General features: G+C 38.4%; 1 protein-coding gene across 3 annotated transcripts in view; it reads left to right on the top strand.

Moving 5' to 3' along the window:
• Window positions 1-14318, top strand: part of LOC125241550 (FH1/FH2 domain-containing protein 3) — a 78527-nt gene extending 64209 nt beyond the window's left edge. For 2 of the 3 annotated variants that reach the window (XM_048150084.1, XM_048150086.1), the window contains 16 exons: window positions 2779-2837; window positions 4596-4780; window positions 4946-5427; window positions 5653-5753; window positions 6176-6550; window positions 7056-7346; window positions 7436-7956; window positions 8425-8631; window positions 8711-8833; window positions 9005-9262; window positions 9387-9604; window positions 9969-10161; window positions 10390-10529; window positions 11027-11142; window positions 11981-12030; window positions 12589-14318. In XM_048150084.1, the coding sequence (XP_048006041.1) occupies window positions 2779-2837; window positions 4596-4780; window positions 4946-5427; window positions 5653-5753; window positions 6176-6550; window positions 7056-7346; window positions 7436-7956; window positions 8425-8631; window positions 8711-8833; window positions 9005-9262; window positions 9387-9604; window positions 9969-10161; window positions 10390-10529; window positions 11027-11142; window positions 11981-12006 (3295 nt within the window). In that variant the 3' untranslated portion in view covers window positions 12007-12030; window positions 12589-14318. Of the gene's footprint in view, window positions 1-2778; window positions 2838-4595; window positions 4781-4945; window positions 5428-5652; window positions 5754-6175; window positions 6551-7055; window positions 7347-7435; window positions 7958-8422; window positions 8632-8710; window positions 8834-9004; window positions 9263-9386; window positions 9605-9968; window positions 10162-10389; window positions 10530-11026; window positions 11143-11980; window positions 12031-12588 lie in introns of all 3 variants that reach the window. The other variant, XM_048150085.1, reaches the window with a different exon arrangement.
• Window positions 14319-14983: the final 665 nt, after the last annotated feature.

The raw sequence follows: 14983 nt of genomic DNA, 5'->3' as shown, positions 1-14983 counted from the left end.
AGCTCATAGTTTACTAGCTCGCGGTGGGACCAGTGCCTAAGCGAGTTATGCGACAATTGCTAATTTAAAATTGTCCAACAAATTAATGTATTTGGATGAGCAAAAAAATGGGAACTTAATAATTATAAGAAAACACTAAAAGCACAGAAAGTGGTACATAGTAAAGAAGAAAATGTGTTATTTTCGTAAGCAGTAATCATTTATTGCTTTCATAGGTACATTGCAAGGGTTTCAAGGCACGAAGGTTAAACAAACTTTGCCACCGAGTGAAACACAAAATTTTTCACCACACCAATACGAACAAAATACTAACTATAAAACATCAAATTAAATCAAATTTATTCAATATTTATGATTCAAAATCATTATTCATAGGTAAATTCTACATCAAGTAAAAATTTGTATGATTACTACTTTGCACTCTTGTGGATAAAATGCAATTTTGCTATCTGTTTTCGAATAGCAAAGTAAGCCTTTAACAGTTGGTGTGGTGAAAATTATATTACCGTATTTTCTACATTTATGCGTCAACAGTGCGTCAACTGTTTTCTACCGTGTACCTATACCCAATCAATTAATTTAAAATAATAAAATGCGTTATCCCTATCCCGATCGAAAACGGGGGCATCCTACCGCATCCAGCCGCCCGTTTGCCAAGCACCGCGACATTCGCATTCGCACCTGAACAAGTGAACACCCCGTATGTAATAGAAAATGGATGTGCAAGATCTTGCCGATGAGCCGGCGGGACAGAGTGGCTTGAGCCTCGCCGAGATAGAGGAGCTGTGGCTGACGTGCTTACTGGTGCCAGTCATGCTCGAGGACGATGAAGACATGTGAGGGTTTTTGTGTTTTTTGGTTTAGTGTTTTGTGTTGTGAGTGAGGGTATGGGTAAAAAGGCTAATATTGTACTCAGGTACTCGATCACGAACGACTGGAAGGGTCCGAAACTTTGGGATGTATTTTTAATTAACATAATACTACACAATATACTTAATTCGTTGCCATAGTTTTACTTAAAAAGTTGGTATGTTGATGTTGTACATTCGTCAAGTACAGTTTATTTGAACATTTATAGTTTTAATAAATTTAGACTATGATAATATACCATAAATTTAGAATAACTGTTTAGTGGAAATCCCTGTGACCCTGTCCCTGATTGATTACAATTGCAAACGGTAATTTGCGGATATGAATCAGAGACAAAACATCGGTCAAAAAACTATGAAGGTTTCCGTTCCTACCTTATTTGGAATAAGTGTACAACAATAATCTCTACGTCATAGTCATATTTCGATACTCCATGTTTCAGTAGGGGATTATGTCAACATATTCAACCATTGGAAATGTAAAATTTAGTGTGGTCCAGATCTAGACGCATTTTGTTATACTTCAGGTTTATGTAAACCGCAGTGGTCACAAAATAAGCAATTTTTTCTGATTTTTTTCAATCTGTGGCCTGAGTCGCGTAGGTAACCTGTTTTTAATTTGGAGTACCAATCTTGACAATAAAGTTCAATCTATTCTTTAATTAAAAAACTTGACTATCGCATCAACGTGTCAAATCTAGGCTATTATTTAATTAATATAGACACATACCTGCAAAAAATGTTTACTAAGTATTTTACGATAATACGTCAAATTGCTTAAATACCGGCCAAGAGCGTGTCGGGCCACGCTCAGTGTTAGGACTGTTAGGGTTCCATCTTAGTTTCCTGTATTTTTTCAAAAACTGTTCAACATATCAAGTTCAAAATTATTTTCCTAGAAAGTCTTTATAAAGTTCCACTTTTGTAATTTTCATTATATTTTTTAAACTTATTATAGTTCAAAAGTTAGCGGGGGGGGGGGGGGGGGGGGGGGCACATTTCTTTTTTAACTTTAGGAGGGATTATTTGCGAAAATATGATCATAATTAAAAAAATATTTTAACAAACCCCTATTCATTTTTAAATACCTACGAGTATCCAACAATATATCACACGTTAGGGTTTAAATGAAAAAAGAAATCACCCCAATAAAACATTTTTTTTTATTTTACCACTTTGTCGGCGTGATTTATATACGTATTGGTACCAAATGTCAGCTTTCTAGTGCCAACGGTTACTGAGAGTATCCGCGGCCGGACGGACGGACGGACGGACAGACATGGCGAAACTTTAAGGGTTCCTAGTTGACTACAGAGCCCCTAAAAATAAAATCCATGCCCGTGAACACGAACGTAACGTCACGTTTAAAACGTCGGGCCAAATAGTATCAGAACTGTTATTTAGTTGAAAACTAGAAATATAATTTTAAGTAAGATTACATTGAGGCACTTTGTTCGGTCCTTGTTTGTATATTTTTTTTCTGACCTTGGAGACCATATACATCTCCAAGGAAAAAAAATTAGGTAAGTAGATTACGTATATTTATTTTCTCTAGTGTGACAGCAAGAGTCTTTGACAACTCTAAAGTTATTTTAGTTATGTTTTATTTGTATCAGTCTGTATTTTTTTCATCATGTAAATGTTTTTTTAGCTGTATACTTTGACATTTAGAGACTCTTACATCTCTAACATCTCTTATTAATCATAGTAACTTTGTACTTTAGATAAACTCATACTATTTATTGTAATTGTTGGCATGTAAAAGTGCCCCTGTTGATTTTTGATTTGATTATAAACTCTTCTGACTATAAGTATTAAGAACCAGGGTTCACGAACATTAAAGTTTCTTTTAAGTATATTTTGTCCTTTACATTACAAATATACTTTAATAATATTTTTTTGTCGACAGTCGGAAGAACGCAATCATTCTGCGAACACAGCTGTCGGTGCGGGTGCATGCCATCATCGGTGAGTACGAGTACTAAGTATGCTCGTTATACAATCCAGGGACCCTTCCCCGCTAATCTACAGGCAATAATCCTCCTAACAATAATAATAAATAAATAAGCGGCAGTGTCTTCGTCATCACTACAGCCTTTAAATACCCAATGCTGAGCACAGGCACAGAATAAATAATAGTACTTAGGTACGTTCAGAATGTAGCTAGACTAACCCAATTTTGGAATAATGGCCGAAGACTGTGGAGGACTGAGGAAAAAGTGGGGAAAGCCTTTGCCCAGCAGTTGCTATCGCGATCAGATATATGGGAGCACCCGAGGTGCTCACAAAATTCAAATTCACAATTATCTGAACACGCTTCTACTTTATTCTCATAACTCATTCTGTTTATTTTCATAGAATTTCCCCCAAAACTTCAGCCTGATACAATATGTACCGACCACGGTGGTAAGACCTAGGTTTTACCAAATCAATTGGTAAAAGCCCGAAATAAAACAACAAATATTTCTCACTTCGGGCTTTTACCAACTGGCCTCGGTAAAACCTAGAATTTACCGGTAAAACCTACTTCGGGCTTCTACAGTGACATATCGATATTATAGATTCCCAAGAAACTATCTAATAATAAGATTTACCACGTAATGTGTAGCTTCAGTAGGTCAGTACTTAATTTTGGCGCTATAATAATGTCCATAAAATCCATTTACATGATGCGAAGACTCGCATGCGGCGGGTTTCTTTACATTACGGTATTTGTATGCCTGTTTGATGTGCTGAACTTCAGCACACGACGAACTGTTGTTTTTACATTACAAACGTATATTATGCGATTTTAGTTGTATAACTAAAATCGCATGCTTGTTCGTGCGCCGTCTAAATGAGCCGTAAGTTTTGTATACAATTTAATTATGAGATTTATGTGTTTACTACGGATTGCGTGACAACCGATTGTCATGCCAACGATTGGTTATTTTATTTACACTGCGCTACGCCGGTTAAGTGCAGTACTTAATGCAGTTTACGACCATGCACTAAATAATGGAATAAATTAAAAATAAATTATTTGGAGAGCTATTATTGTAGCGTATATACAATAAGTATGCAATATTAATTACAAATAAAAATGGGGGACCGGTGAATAGTAAAGAAGCATGTACCTTTAGCATTAACTTTTTTATCATCCTATCCATGCATTATACCTCTAGTTGACCGAGTTGGTGAGAAATATTGTTTTAAACCACCATACTATTAAACGTAATTAATTACTGCACTCGATGCATTGTTGTTGTGCAGCCTGCTTCAGTAAAACTTGTAAATTCTATCCACTCAGTTGCTTTTGGTAGCTCTAGTTACCAGCTGTCACCTTTATTTTACTTGACAATAGAGGCCATTGAAAATTTTAGAGCAATTGAGTGGGTATTTTAACAAGTTTAGAATCGCTTAGGTTCTGTAAAACTCTGCTGTCCAATATGTACAGTAACCACTCCCACTGACTGGTCCACAATTTCGAATAAAATTTAAATATCATTCATTACCAATTGTCCTTTTGGTTTAGTCCGAGTATTTTCCATCCATTTATATAATTAGTCAGCCTTAGAACTACAACAAACATAATAAAAGGCACGCCTAAACGAAATATTAATACCTACAGTTAATTTTGGACCATGGTTGGGAGCTTTGTCAGCTTTGGACTATACGAGTTGTTGGGGTTTTTTACGGTTCATTATTTTCATACTTGTCTAACTTGGTACCTAATTTGTTACACAGAGAGGCTACTGCACTCCCAAGGGAGGGAGCTCCGGAGAGCGCTGTTCACCCTCAAGCAGATCCTCCAATCGGACAAGGACCTGGTGCACGAGTTCGTGGCCAACAAGGGCCTGGACTGCCTCATGCAAGTCAGCAGCATGGCCGACCACAACTACTTGGATTACATCCTGAGAGCACTTGGACAGGTAACCGATGTTACAAAATGTTTCATCCAGTGTTTCCAGCTGGTCACTTCACATTTATCGTGTCTTTTGGTATGGCCCTATTGTATGACATGGGAGTTACGGTATTAAGACAATTTTACACAGCTTCTTAAAATACCTATATGTTTTTTTCCGTTGTCCTTACAGATACTTCTGTATGTTGACGGCATGCACGGAGTCATGGCCAACAAGCACTGTATCCAATGGCTCTACTCCCTCATCTCCAGCAAGTTCCGTCACGTAGTCAAAACAGCGCTCAAACTCCTCCTAGTCTTCGTAGAGTACACTGAAAAGAACTGCCTCCTCCTCATAGATGCTATTAACACCGTAGACACTTCTAATGGCAGACAACCCTGGTACAACGTCATGAAAATACTCCAAGACTTCGACGCCTCGGACACAGAACTATTAATTTACGCTACAACGTTGATAAATAGGTGTCTGAACAGCGTCCCCGACAGAGACATGTACTACGACCAGGTTGATGCCCTGCAGGACCAGGGGATGGATAATATCGTGCAGTTGTACATGTCGAAACAAGGGACAGACTTGGATCTGTTGAGGCAGTTGCAGATTTTCGAAGCCGTGCTGCTTTACGAAGATGGAGACGAAAGTGGGACTGCTTTAAAGTGAGTATACTCGTATCATGTTAATTTTCATCGAACATACAATTATTATTAAAGTTTCTGAGCTCGCTAAATTTAATTGTACTTACCTATGTTATTTTTCATAGCATAGCTCAATACTGTTTGGCATTAATTAAATAATTCACTGATTCTGGTTGGTGTTAGTGGACCGAAATCTTATAAAACTGGCTTAATTATTATGACACTGATGTATATATTTTATTTTAGGCAACTAGACGAATCTGTAATCAACTCCGTGCATCGCCGAAGCATAAACTTGAACACGTCAGAAAGGAGAAAGTCCAAGAAGCAACAAATGAAGGACAAAGGTACCTATTTTGTATTATTAGTACCTATCATTGTTTTTGGAGTGTTACGGCTTTCATGTCTGTTTTGAAATGATTTGCATGAGACCTCATTAATTTATCTTATCATTAGTTTTACAAATGTTTTTATTGTGCCGCGTAGACAATAATACAATAAAAGGCAGATTAATTTTAGATTTGAGAGTTATTTTTCTTCATTCCCATACGCAGTCTTACACATTAAATTCATAATACAACTTGCAAAGTATTGCATTTGGAGTTTATTGATTATTCTTGAGATATCAACCACCTTGCTCCTTAAAAAGGATTTGATAATGCTTAGGATCAGTACCAATCTTCAAAGCGATACTATGCAAGTGTTTATACCTACTCACATTACTTATCGTTTTACGTGAGCTTACCACCTCCCATTTTACTAACAACAGCCAAACAAGCTACCCACGTCGAACCAGACGAGCCAAGCATAAAAGAGCCCAAACCACTGAACAACATACGACCGCCCTTCCTACCCTGCATACTCGACAATAAGGAGAATAAAGAACTCACTACGGCTTTAAAGAGAAGACGAGACCGCTTCGCGAGGCAAGCCCATCACATAACACAGCAACGGGAAATGCTCAACTCCAACGGCTTCAGCGGACTCAACGGGAATCTCACGAACGGCAGTTACTCTTATGGGGACTATTCCAACGGAAATTATTGCAATGGAAATGGAAAGCCTTACAGCAACGGCATTAACGGGCACCAGGGAGAAGAAGAGAGGCCTCATATCAATAACCTGTGCGATATACTCAAAAACGGTTTGTCCCATTTGCTAACCCTACATCTACCTTCGTACTGCCTCCACAGCAACCAATTATATGCCCCTAGATTCCTCTTAAAGTTCCTTATGTAAACCTATGCAAGTAACGACTAAAAAATGTACAATGGTTGTTGTGCAAGTAGTCCCTCGATTTTCATGCGCTTTTCGCGTGTTATCATGCAGTTTGCTTTAACTTGAGTGTTAGGTACATGCTTTTTTCTAATTTACACAAAATACTGGTTAGACATATTACATAACACTGAGCTCAACGCCTTCTTAGGTACATACCAGTTGTTCCATAAATAATGGGTTTTGTAATACCTACCAACATCTCTGCTAGGGCTAATCGAGCCAGTCCCAAAGTTTTTTGACTTATGACACATTTGTACTCGATCAATTCAATTAGGACGAGTTTTTAAAGTTTCAGAAAATATGACATTAAACAGCCAGTATCTTTAGATTTTCTTGTATTGTCCTTACTTATTTCTGATCGCACATTTTAGGAAACCAAAGATATACAGCTGGACTGAAACAAAGAATACAAAACGGCACCCTAGGCCACAGCGTGACGCCCGCAGACGCTCTCACAGTGATTCGTCAGAAGATGGAGCTTCCCGTCGACACCATGGACGACCGAGGAGTGTTATTGAACAGGGAGCACAGCATCAAGGACCTGGCGCAGCGCCTCACGAGCCCCGTCAGCCCGACCACTGAGGAGAAACCTTTGAGAGTGTCTGACATGGCCGGAATAGTGTCGAAAGCCAAAGAAGAATTAGCTAAGTCCCAATCAAAAGGTATACCTATATACCTATTAAAAAATTCTAAATCAACTCTAGGTTATGTAATATAACTGTTATTAATCTACATTTTTTTGTGTTTACAGAGGTGATAAAGACTCCAACAATAGAAAAAACTCCAAAGCTCCACGAAATAAAAATATCAGAGAACGATCTCCATTGGGAAGAATTGAAAAAGGGATGTCTTAACCGAGAGTTCCATCTCTGTGACTTAGACTTCTCGGATTTGTGTCAGGACACTGACGACGAAATGTCATCGCCGGCTACCAACGCTGCCGGTATCCCTCCGCCGCCTCCACCAGGGATGTTCCCTCTTGTCGGTGTTCCGCCTCCACCCCCTGGTTCATTTCCACCGTTTGCCAAGAGCGTCCCTGCACCACCACCAAAGCATTCACTCTCCGAGATCTCAAACGATTCAGATAGTTCAACTATCAAGAAGAACAAGAAAACTGTCAAGCTGTTCTGGCGAGAGATCCAGGAGTGTCCGCCGCCGACGGTTAGGACGAAGATTGGAGGATTCATATGGGACGATCTGCCTGATGTGAAATTGGACACTGCTATGTTGGAGCATCTTTTTGAATCCAGGACTAATGACTTGATAATTAAGGTTTGTTAAAAGTTCAGCTTTGAAATATTTAATCATTGTTTTTTAAAGAAATATGTTATAACTAGTAAATTTTCTTGATATTCAAATACGCTAAGCTCTCTACTGCCAATGTATGCCTTATTGAATTTTTATGTTGTTTTTCCATATCGCTGACACCATCAAACGGCATCCAATCAACAGGAGGTGAGTATTTATTTAACAATTTATTGTCATTAATGTTATGTCTCTGATTAGGTCTTGTCAAATACAAATAAAATATATTATAATAAAATATAAAGATTAAACACAAACAATATAGAACACAAAATAATTTCAAAAAAAACACCCACCTTGCGACCAGCAGCTGGTAACCAACTTTACTTAGGTTGTATTTTTTTACGAGATTCTCTATTAGGTATTATTTAATCTTCATAAATAACGTTCAACTCATTTTATGAAAAACTCCATTCGAAAATTTTTATTCTCCAGAAGCTAATGGAACCAAAGAGGAATCTCATACTAGATGCGAAACGATCCAACGCTATAAACATAGCAATGAAGAAATTGCCCACACCACAAACAATCAAGGCAGCCATCATGAAAATGGACGCCACAGTAATCGGTAGGGAGGGCATAGAGAAACTGCTGACAATGCTTCCGACTGAAGAGGAAAAGGTCAAAATACAAGAAGCACAGGTATGTTTATTTAACATAGTAACTATACGTATTCTTTAATTTTGCATTAATTTCTAACAATTCTCATGATTTATTTCAGTACGCAAATCCAGACCTACCACTGGGCAGCGCAGAGCAGTTTCTTTTGACTTTGGCGTCCATCAACGAGCTGTCATCCAGGCTCAGGCTTTGGGTCTTCAAACTAGACTTTGATAACTTAGAGGTGAGTACTATTGATGCTGTTTGTTGACATAATTTGAAATACGAAAGCCTCCAGACTCTGATGGCTGGGGCACTTAGTCACGGGTTGGGTCTTCAAAATCTAAACGACCTACTATGAGGTACCAAATGGCATAAGGATAAGGACTAACATTGTATTCTTTTCTTTTTACAGAAAGAAGTAGCAGAACCACTAATGGACTTAAAGCAGGGCATAGACCTGTTAAAGATCAATAAGACGTTTAAGGTCATCCTCTCTACCCTGCGGTCAGTGGGGTCTTTCCTTAACGGCAGTCAGGTGCGAGGGTTCCGGCTAGAGTACCTGTCCAAGGTCATGGAAGTGAAGGATACGGTTCACAAACACCCATTGCTGTACCATATCTGTGAGATGATCATTGAAAAATTTCCGGATAGTACAGATTTCTTCAGTGAGGTAAGTGCCTGGCATGCTGCATATTGTATGGACAATCTTGCATGAACTATCTCAAATATTTGGCTTATGTTAATGTTCATGTATTCCTTATAAAAGAAAGCTCCCAATATCCGTGTCGTTTCAGGTGGGCCCCGTCATCCGAGCTTCTAAAGTAGACTTTGACATCTTAGCCGCCAACTTGTCCAAGCTGGAGTCCGACTGCAAAGCCTCCTGGGACCACATGAAGCGAGTGGCCAAGCACGACAGCTCACAGATCTTCAAGACCAAAATAAACGAGTTCCTCACAGATGCAGCGGAGAGGATCATACTACTGACGATCATTAAGAAGAGGGTTATGGCCAGGTAAGGAGGAAGTGACGCGAGTCCATAGAGTTATACCTGACCAGTTGGTAGGGGTTTTTTCTTTGAATATGACAAAGACCAGAGCTTGGGGCAGCGTGCAAAGAAAAAATCATAACAAAATGTATTTATAGTTATAGGTACTTACCTATAGAGGGAACAATGACTACAGGCATCAGGCATGTCATACGGGTTTGAAGAAAACGTTTTTACACTGCTAAGCGACCTCTATACTTAGTTAAGTTTTCTGCGCTTCGCGACTGCTATCGTATTTTCCTTTTATTCTTCTGGCAATATTTTTGTTTACCTCAAGCTTACTTTTACGTAACGACGCAGTCTTTTGCACACAATCGCTCCGTTGTTCCAGGTACACCAAGTTCCTTCTGTTCCTGGGAGTCCCGGCAGCGGATATCTCCAAGACGAAGCCCTCAGACTTCCTGAAGGTCATCGCAGAGTTCGCCCTGGAGTACAGGACCTCGAGGGAACGCGTGCTGCAGCAGTTGGAGAAGAAGGCTAACCACAGAGAACGGAACAAGACTAGGGGCAAGATGATTATTGATGTAAGTACTGTAAGTAGGCTTGTCAATTCAGATTAGAATGGATTGAGAGGCGTTAAATTGATGTACATTTTGTTGTAACTATTTATGCCTTAACTTGACTTTGTGAGCAAATTCCAATCTATGTTTCACTACTTAATATGGAAGAGGAATAGGAAAAGACTGCTCCCCTGATGTTTCTAATGACTGACAATGCCTTCGATTATAACTCCTAGTTATTTGTTTTATCAGGTGGCAAACTATTCTACCAAGAACGGTGACCACACGGCCGACAACGCTCTAAAGGAGCTCCTGAAGACTGACCCAGACACGGACAGTCTCACCGACGGCCGCCGCAAGATGCAAGTCAATTCTAGGAGGAGCCTCGTCAAGTAAGTTTCTCATCCTGCGTCCAAATGTCGTATAAGTAGTATTAATAAAATAATGGTCACCACACGGCGACCGTGACACTAAAGGAACTCCAAAAAACTGACTCAAATACATAGTAAGTATTGTGAAGAAAATCAAAAGTTTTAAGTAAAAATTGTCATCCAGAGTGATATTGTCTACTTTTGTCTCTTTCTAACTCCCCATTTCCCTAAAATGGGAGGTGGAAGTTTGTATGGAGCATTCAGCAAATTTCGAATTCAACGCGAGCGAAGCCGCAGGCAAAAGCTAGTTCTATATGTTAACACCGTGCGCGGCATTGTATATCACCATTGACTCAACGAGACAACGGACGCCAGGCGCCTCGTTTGTCCGAAAAGATATTCTCAAAAAGTTTGATCCTCCTTCACTCTGTATTACGTCAAATAATAAGGAGAATTATAGCTCATCACCAGTTCCGAGCTGTGATTATCGAGTTGCTTGATAATTGTCTTGTTTCCAGTGGAGACCTGTCAGCCGACGACGAGATCATAGAGAGCCTCGTGCGGTCCGCGACCACGAAGCGGAGGCCCGTGACCCGAGAGAGGCGGAAGAACCGGCTTTCCGACAAGAAAAACTGTAAGCATTTTCATCCGTCACCTCATAATGCATTAACTTGGAACTGTTTGACATCATGCCAACACACCTTGCACGTGTGGTTTCAAAGGAATATTTCCTCCCGCGGAATGAGCTGCCATGCCAAGGTATTTCCGATGAACAGGAATATGGGGTTCTTCAAAAAAGGAGTGTACAAGTTTCTTATGAGTCGGCAACGCGCATGTCACACCCCTTGAGTTGCAGGCGTCCATAGGTTACGGCGACCGCTTTCCATCAGGCAGACCGTATACCTGTTTGCCACCGAAGTGGTATATAAAAAAAACGCAATGAAATGTATGTATGCCCCTTCTGATCACCGGCTTTATCAACTTCCACCAGTACCACAGGACGCCCTTGTTGTTTTTGCTGAAATGTGTATTACCACAGGACGCCCTTGTTGTTTTTGCTGAAATGTGTATTACCAATGCTATGCCTTTGCGAAAGTCTTATTTTTTTATGTTTATATCTTGCTCGTATACTTAGGGTCATATCGATATGCCGGGGATCTCGGGTGGTTTTAATTGCTTAGTGTATTTAATCTAAAAATTAATTTGTTTATGTCGGTACGAGGTACGAGTATCTAGGTAGACAGGTAGACCTATTTATAACCGAAAATAGGTATTGACTAGCTTTGCGATTGTACTTTCAATATCCATGCAGATCCAGAAAATATACGTAGGTACCCAATGCGTTGCCATTATCGGACTGGCGGAGACACATGTGTGATTATACTGATTATTAAACAATAGAAAAAAATAGGTAATCTGACATATCCGATGTTAATAATAAATGATTATTGATTAATATTGTTTGTCCTCAGTGAACAGAACGTTGGACGGGCATTAGGATAACTGGAGGAGTTCTGTAAAGGTTAGTTATTTTACAACAACATATTAGGGTAAATTGCCGAACGAGACGAACTTAATGCCGTAAGGCATTTTCTAACTCTACCGCTCTCTACAGCTTAATGTGAAGTGGGAATATTTCGTTTTTTTCCCACTTTGTCTCCGAGAGTAGGCTTTGATTGGAAACATATTTCCATACAAGTAGGTATTCTTTCAAATTCGATTCTTGTTCAAACGAATCAAAGAGTCTCAGTCCATACTATCCAGCGTGCGGCTGTGAGGCGAACGAGGAATGATTATTAGTTACAGCGAGAGTAAAAAATTAGACTTCGAGTCGATGAAGATATTAGAGATTTTAACTTCTGATGAGCAGAAACGTCTGCAATCGATGCCACTAGGCTTAGAATAAATTTAAAAGTGGAAAATGTCTGCCTTGGGTGAGACTTGAACTCACGGCCTCTGGATATTAGAGATTTACCCAAAAAATTGCAAAATCAATGTCTGGCAACTCTATCGTGATCTAAAAAACAAAACGCTGCGATTGTTCAGTCAATTGATTAATTAATTCATGTTTTATTTGCAGGTTGCCGGCTTCAACTCAAGATAAGCAGTCGAATGGGGTTTAGTGATTAATTAATTTCTAAATTTATTTATTCAACTAGGGAACCTTGAATCTCATTTCCACTCAATCGTTTATATGTTTAAGCATTTCTTTTGCCTTTATATTAACTTCCTAAGTCTGTGTTTGTTTTGTGACTCTTCGTGATATTGTTTTTGTTAAATATATATAAGGGCCTCCCCACACTAGTGTCTCATCCTCATAATTTCTGATCGGCGGCGGACTGTTGATGCAAGACGCCATTTTCAATGCACTTACTATTATTATATTAAAGACTGTGAAGTGATGGGGGGAAGGAAGGAAGGAAGAAGATGTGGGGTGCCTCTAAACAAAACGTATTTAAGGCACAGTGAAAATGTATTTAACATAAAATACGGAACGATTGGAGTACGATTTGAGTAATTTAAACATGATAGCTACTGGTAAGAAGAAAGAGTGCGAAAATTAAAACATCACATATATGGCCTTTAGGCAAATTAGTGAGATTAGTCTGATTAGGTTTTTTTATAATACATATACTCAAAATCTCAAATAAGTTTATAGGTATTTTCTACCGCTTCTTAATATCTTGAATTGTGGGATTGCTTGCGATTCCTGACATTTGTTTATTTTCTATATTTATTTGATATTTTAATTTTCCCTACGAGGAAAGGCAGCGATATCTATATAAATTGAAAATATTTCACTTAATGTGTCAATCATAAACCCAGTTTATTATATTTTTCTTTACCTACCTTTCCCACACATACATGTATATTTATTTTTATTTTGTAAACTATCACTATGATATAACTAATATTAAAAAATCAAAGAGTTGATTAAGTTATGTAGGTAGGTAATGTTAAATGCATGTAGGTAGGGTAGGTAGGTACTTATATTAAAATTTACTGCAATAATTTTTAATATTTTCAAAATCCCAGTACAGTTTTAATCATCTGTACTGTGTAAATAATTATGTGTACATATGCAATTTTGTATTACATCTAGTGTAATCTTTTTCTACTGTTATGTAGTGATATAATCCATTCAGTTATAAAGTCGACGTGTATTCATCTTACGATTTTTAGATACATATAAGGCAATGTCGTTTCTCTTTACTTAAAATTTAAGTAAACGCCGTTCTTTGTTTTGTAATAGCAATCGAAATAACACATGCATTTGTGAAACTAATCTAATTGGAATAAACTCAGTATTTCAAATACTTTCAAAGACGAAAGGTGTCCTTACGGTCAAGTTAACTCTAAAAGCACCCATGCACTGACGGTCACTCCGCGACCGCATTACAACGGCCTGAGCGGTTCTTCGGTGTTGTCACTTACTTCTAGGCCGTTGCCGTCCGGCGGACTGACCGTCAGTGGGCCCCTTATTGGGAGCGTTCCATGAAAAGTCTACCGTTGTCCACTACAAACACGAATTTTTTTCAAAGTGGCTGGTTCTTCTAAGGCATCGTGCAGAATTATGCACAAAAAAACGATAGCCTGCTAATGCCAAACAAAAACTTAACACGAAATATAATGCATTTGCACTGGTCAGCCCATGGAGTGCTCCAATAATGAATGTGACGCTACTTCTACATCTATGCTATTGCTGCATGTGTGCCTTTGTCATGTCAAATATTCCTGTACTGAACTGCGGTCTGCAGGTTACTAGGTAATTTTTTATTTTACAAATAAGTAAATACATATAAAGTGGTATGTTTTTTTTTTCTCCTATTCCTTCCTATTAGTGATGTGTATATATCTTAATTTTCTTATACACTTACGTAATCAGTACATTACGATACAAGTGTGGAAAAGAGAAAATACGAAACATATCGTGATAAACACGACCGAAGAGAGTGTTTTAAATAGACACGAGTTACGAATGTCGCATCACGCGTATTAAGTTTTTCCCTCCAACGTGCTACGTCTATTCGTCTACAACTTCCTGTTGATACATTTGGATGGATTTGAATTAAAACAATATCAGGTTCACTTCATAAAGTAATTTATTGGACGTATAATAATAATAGAGAAATATTCAAATAAATGCATTATAAAAATTGTGATACAAATAACTACTTACGAATAAACACAAATTCGAAGTGATAATCATAAAAAATATAGGCAGTGTAAATGTAAGTCTAAACACATTCTGATAAAGTTATTTACGATTTTACTTGCTACAAGCCGTTCTTAAATAAACGAACGCTATTAGACAATGTTTTACTCTTTATTTACATTTTTATTTTCATCCCTCAAAACTCCCACCCCTGGGGGCCGATTTTTGAGTCTCACGGCGTTCGAATTCAGAAAATTGTCACTGAAAATAATAGGCAATTCCCCGTTTTCAACCGGTATTTTAGTGACAGTGAGACTCA

Source organism: Leguminivora glycinivorella, chromosome Z (genome assembly GCF_023078275.1).
Source record: "Leguminivora glycinivorella isolate SPB_JAAS2020 chromosome Z, LegGlyc_1.1, whole genome shotgun sequence".
In the NCBI taxonomy this organism is placed as follows: domain Eukaryota; kingdom Metazoa; phylum Arthropoda; class Insecta; order Lepidoptera; family Tortricidae; genus Leguminivora; species Leguminivora glycinivorella.
The sequence above is the reverse complement of the archived record's forward strand: the minus strand, read 5'-3'. Positions and strand labels throughout refer to the sequence as shown.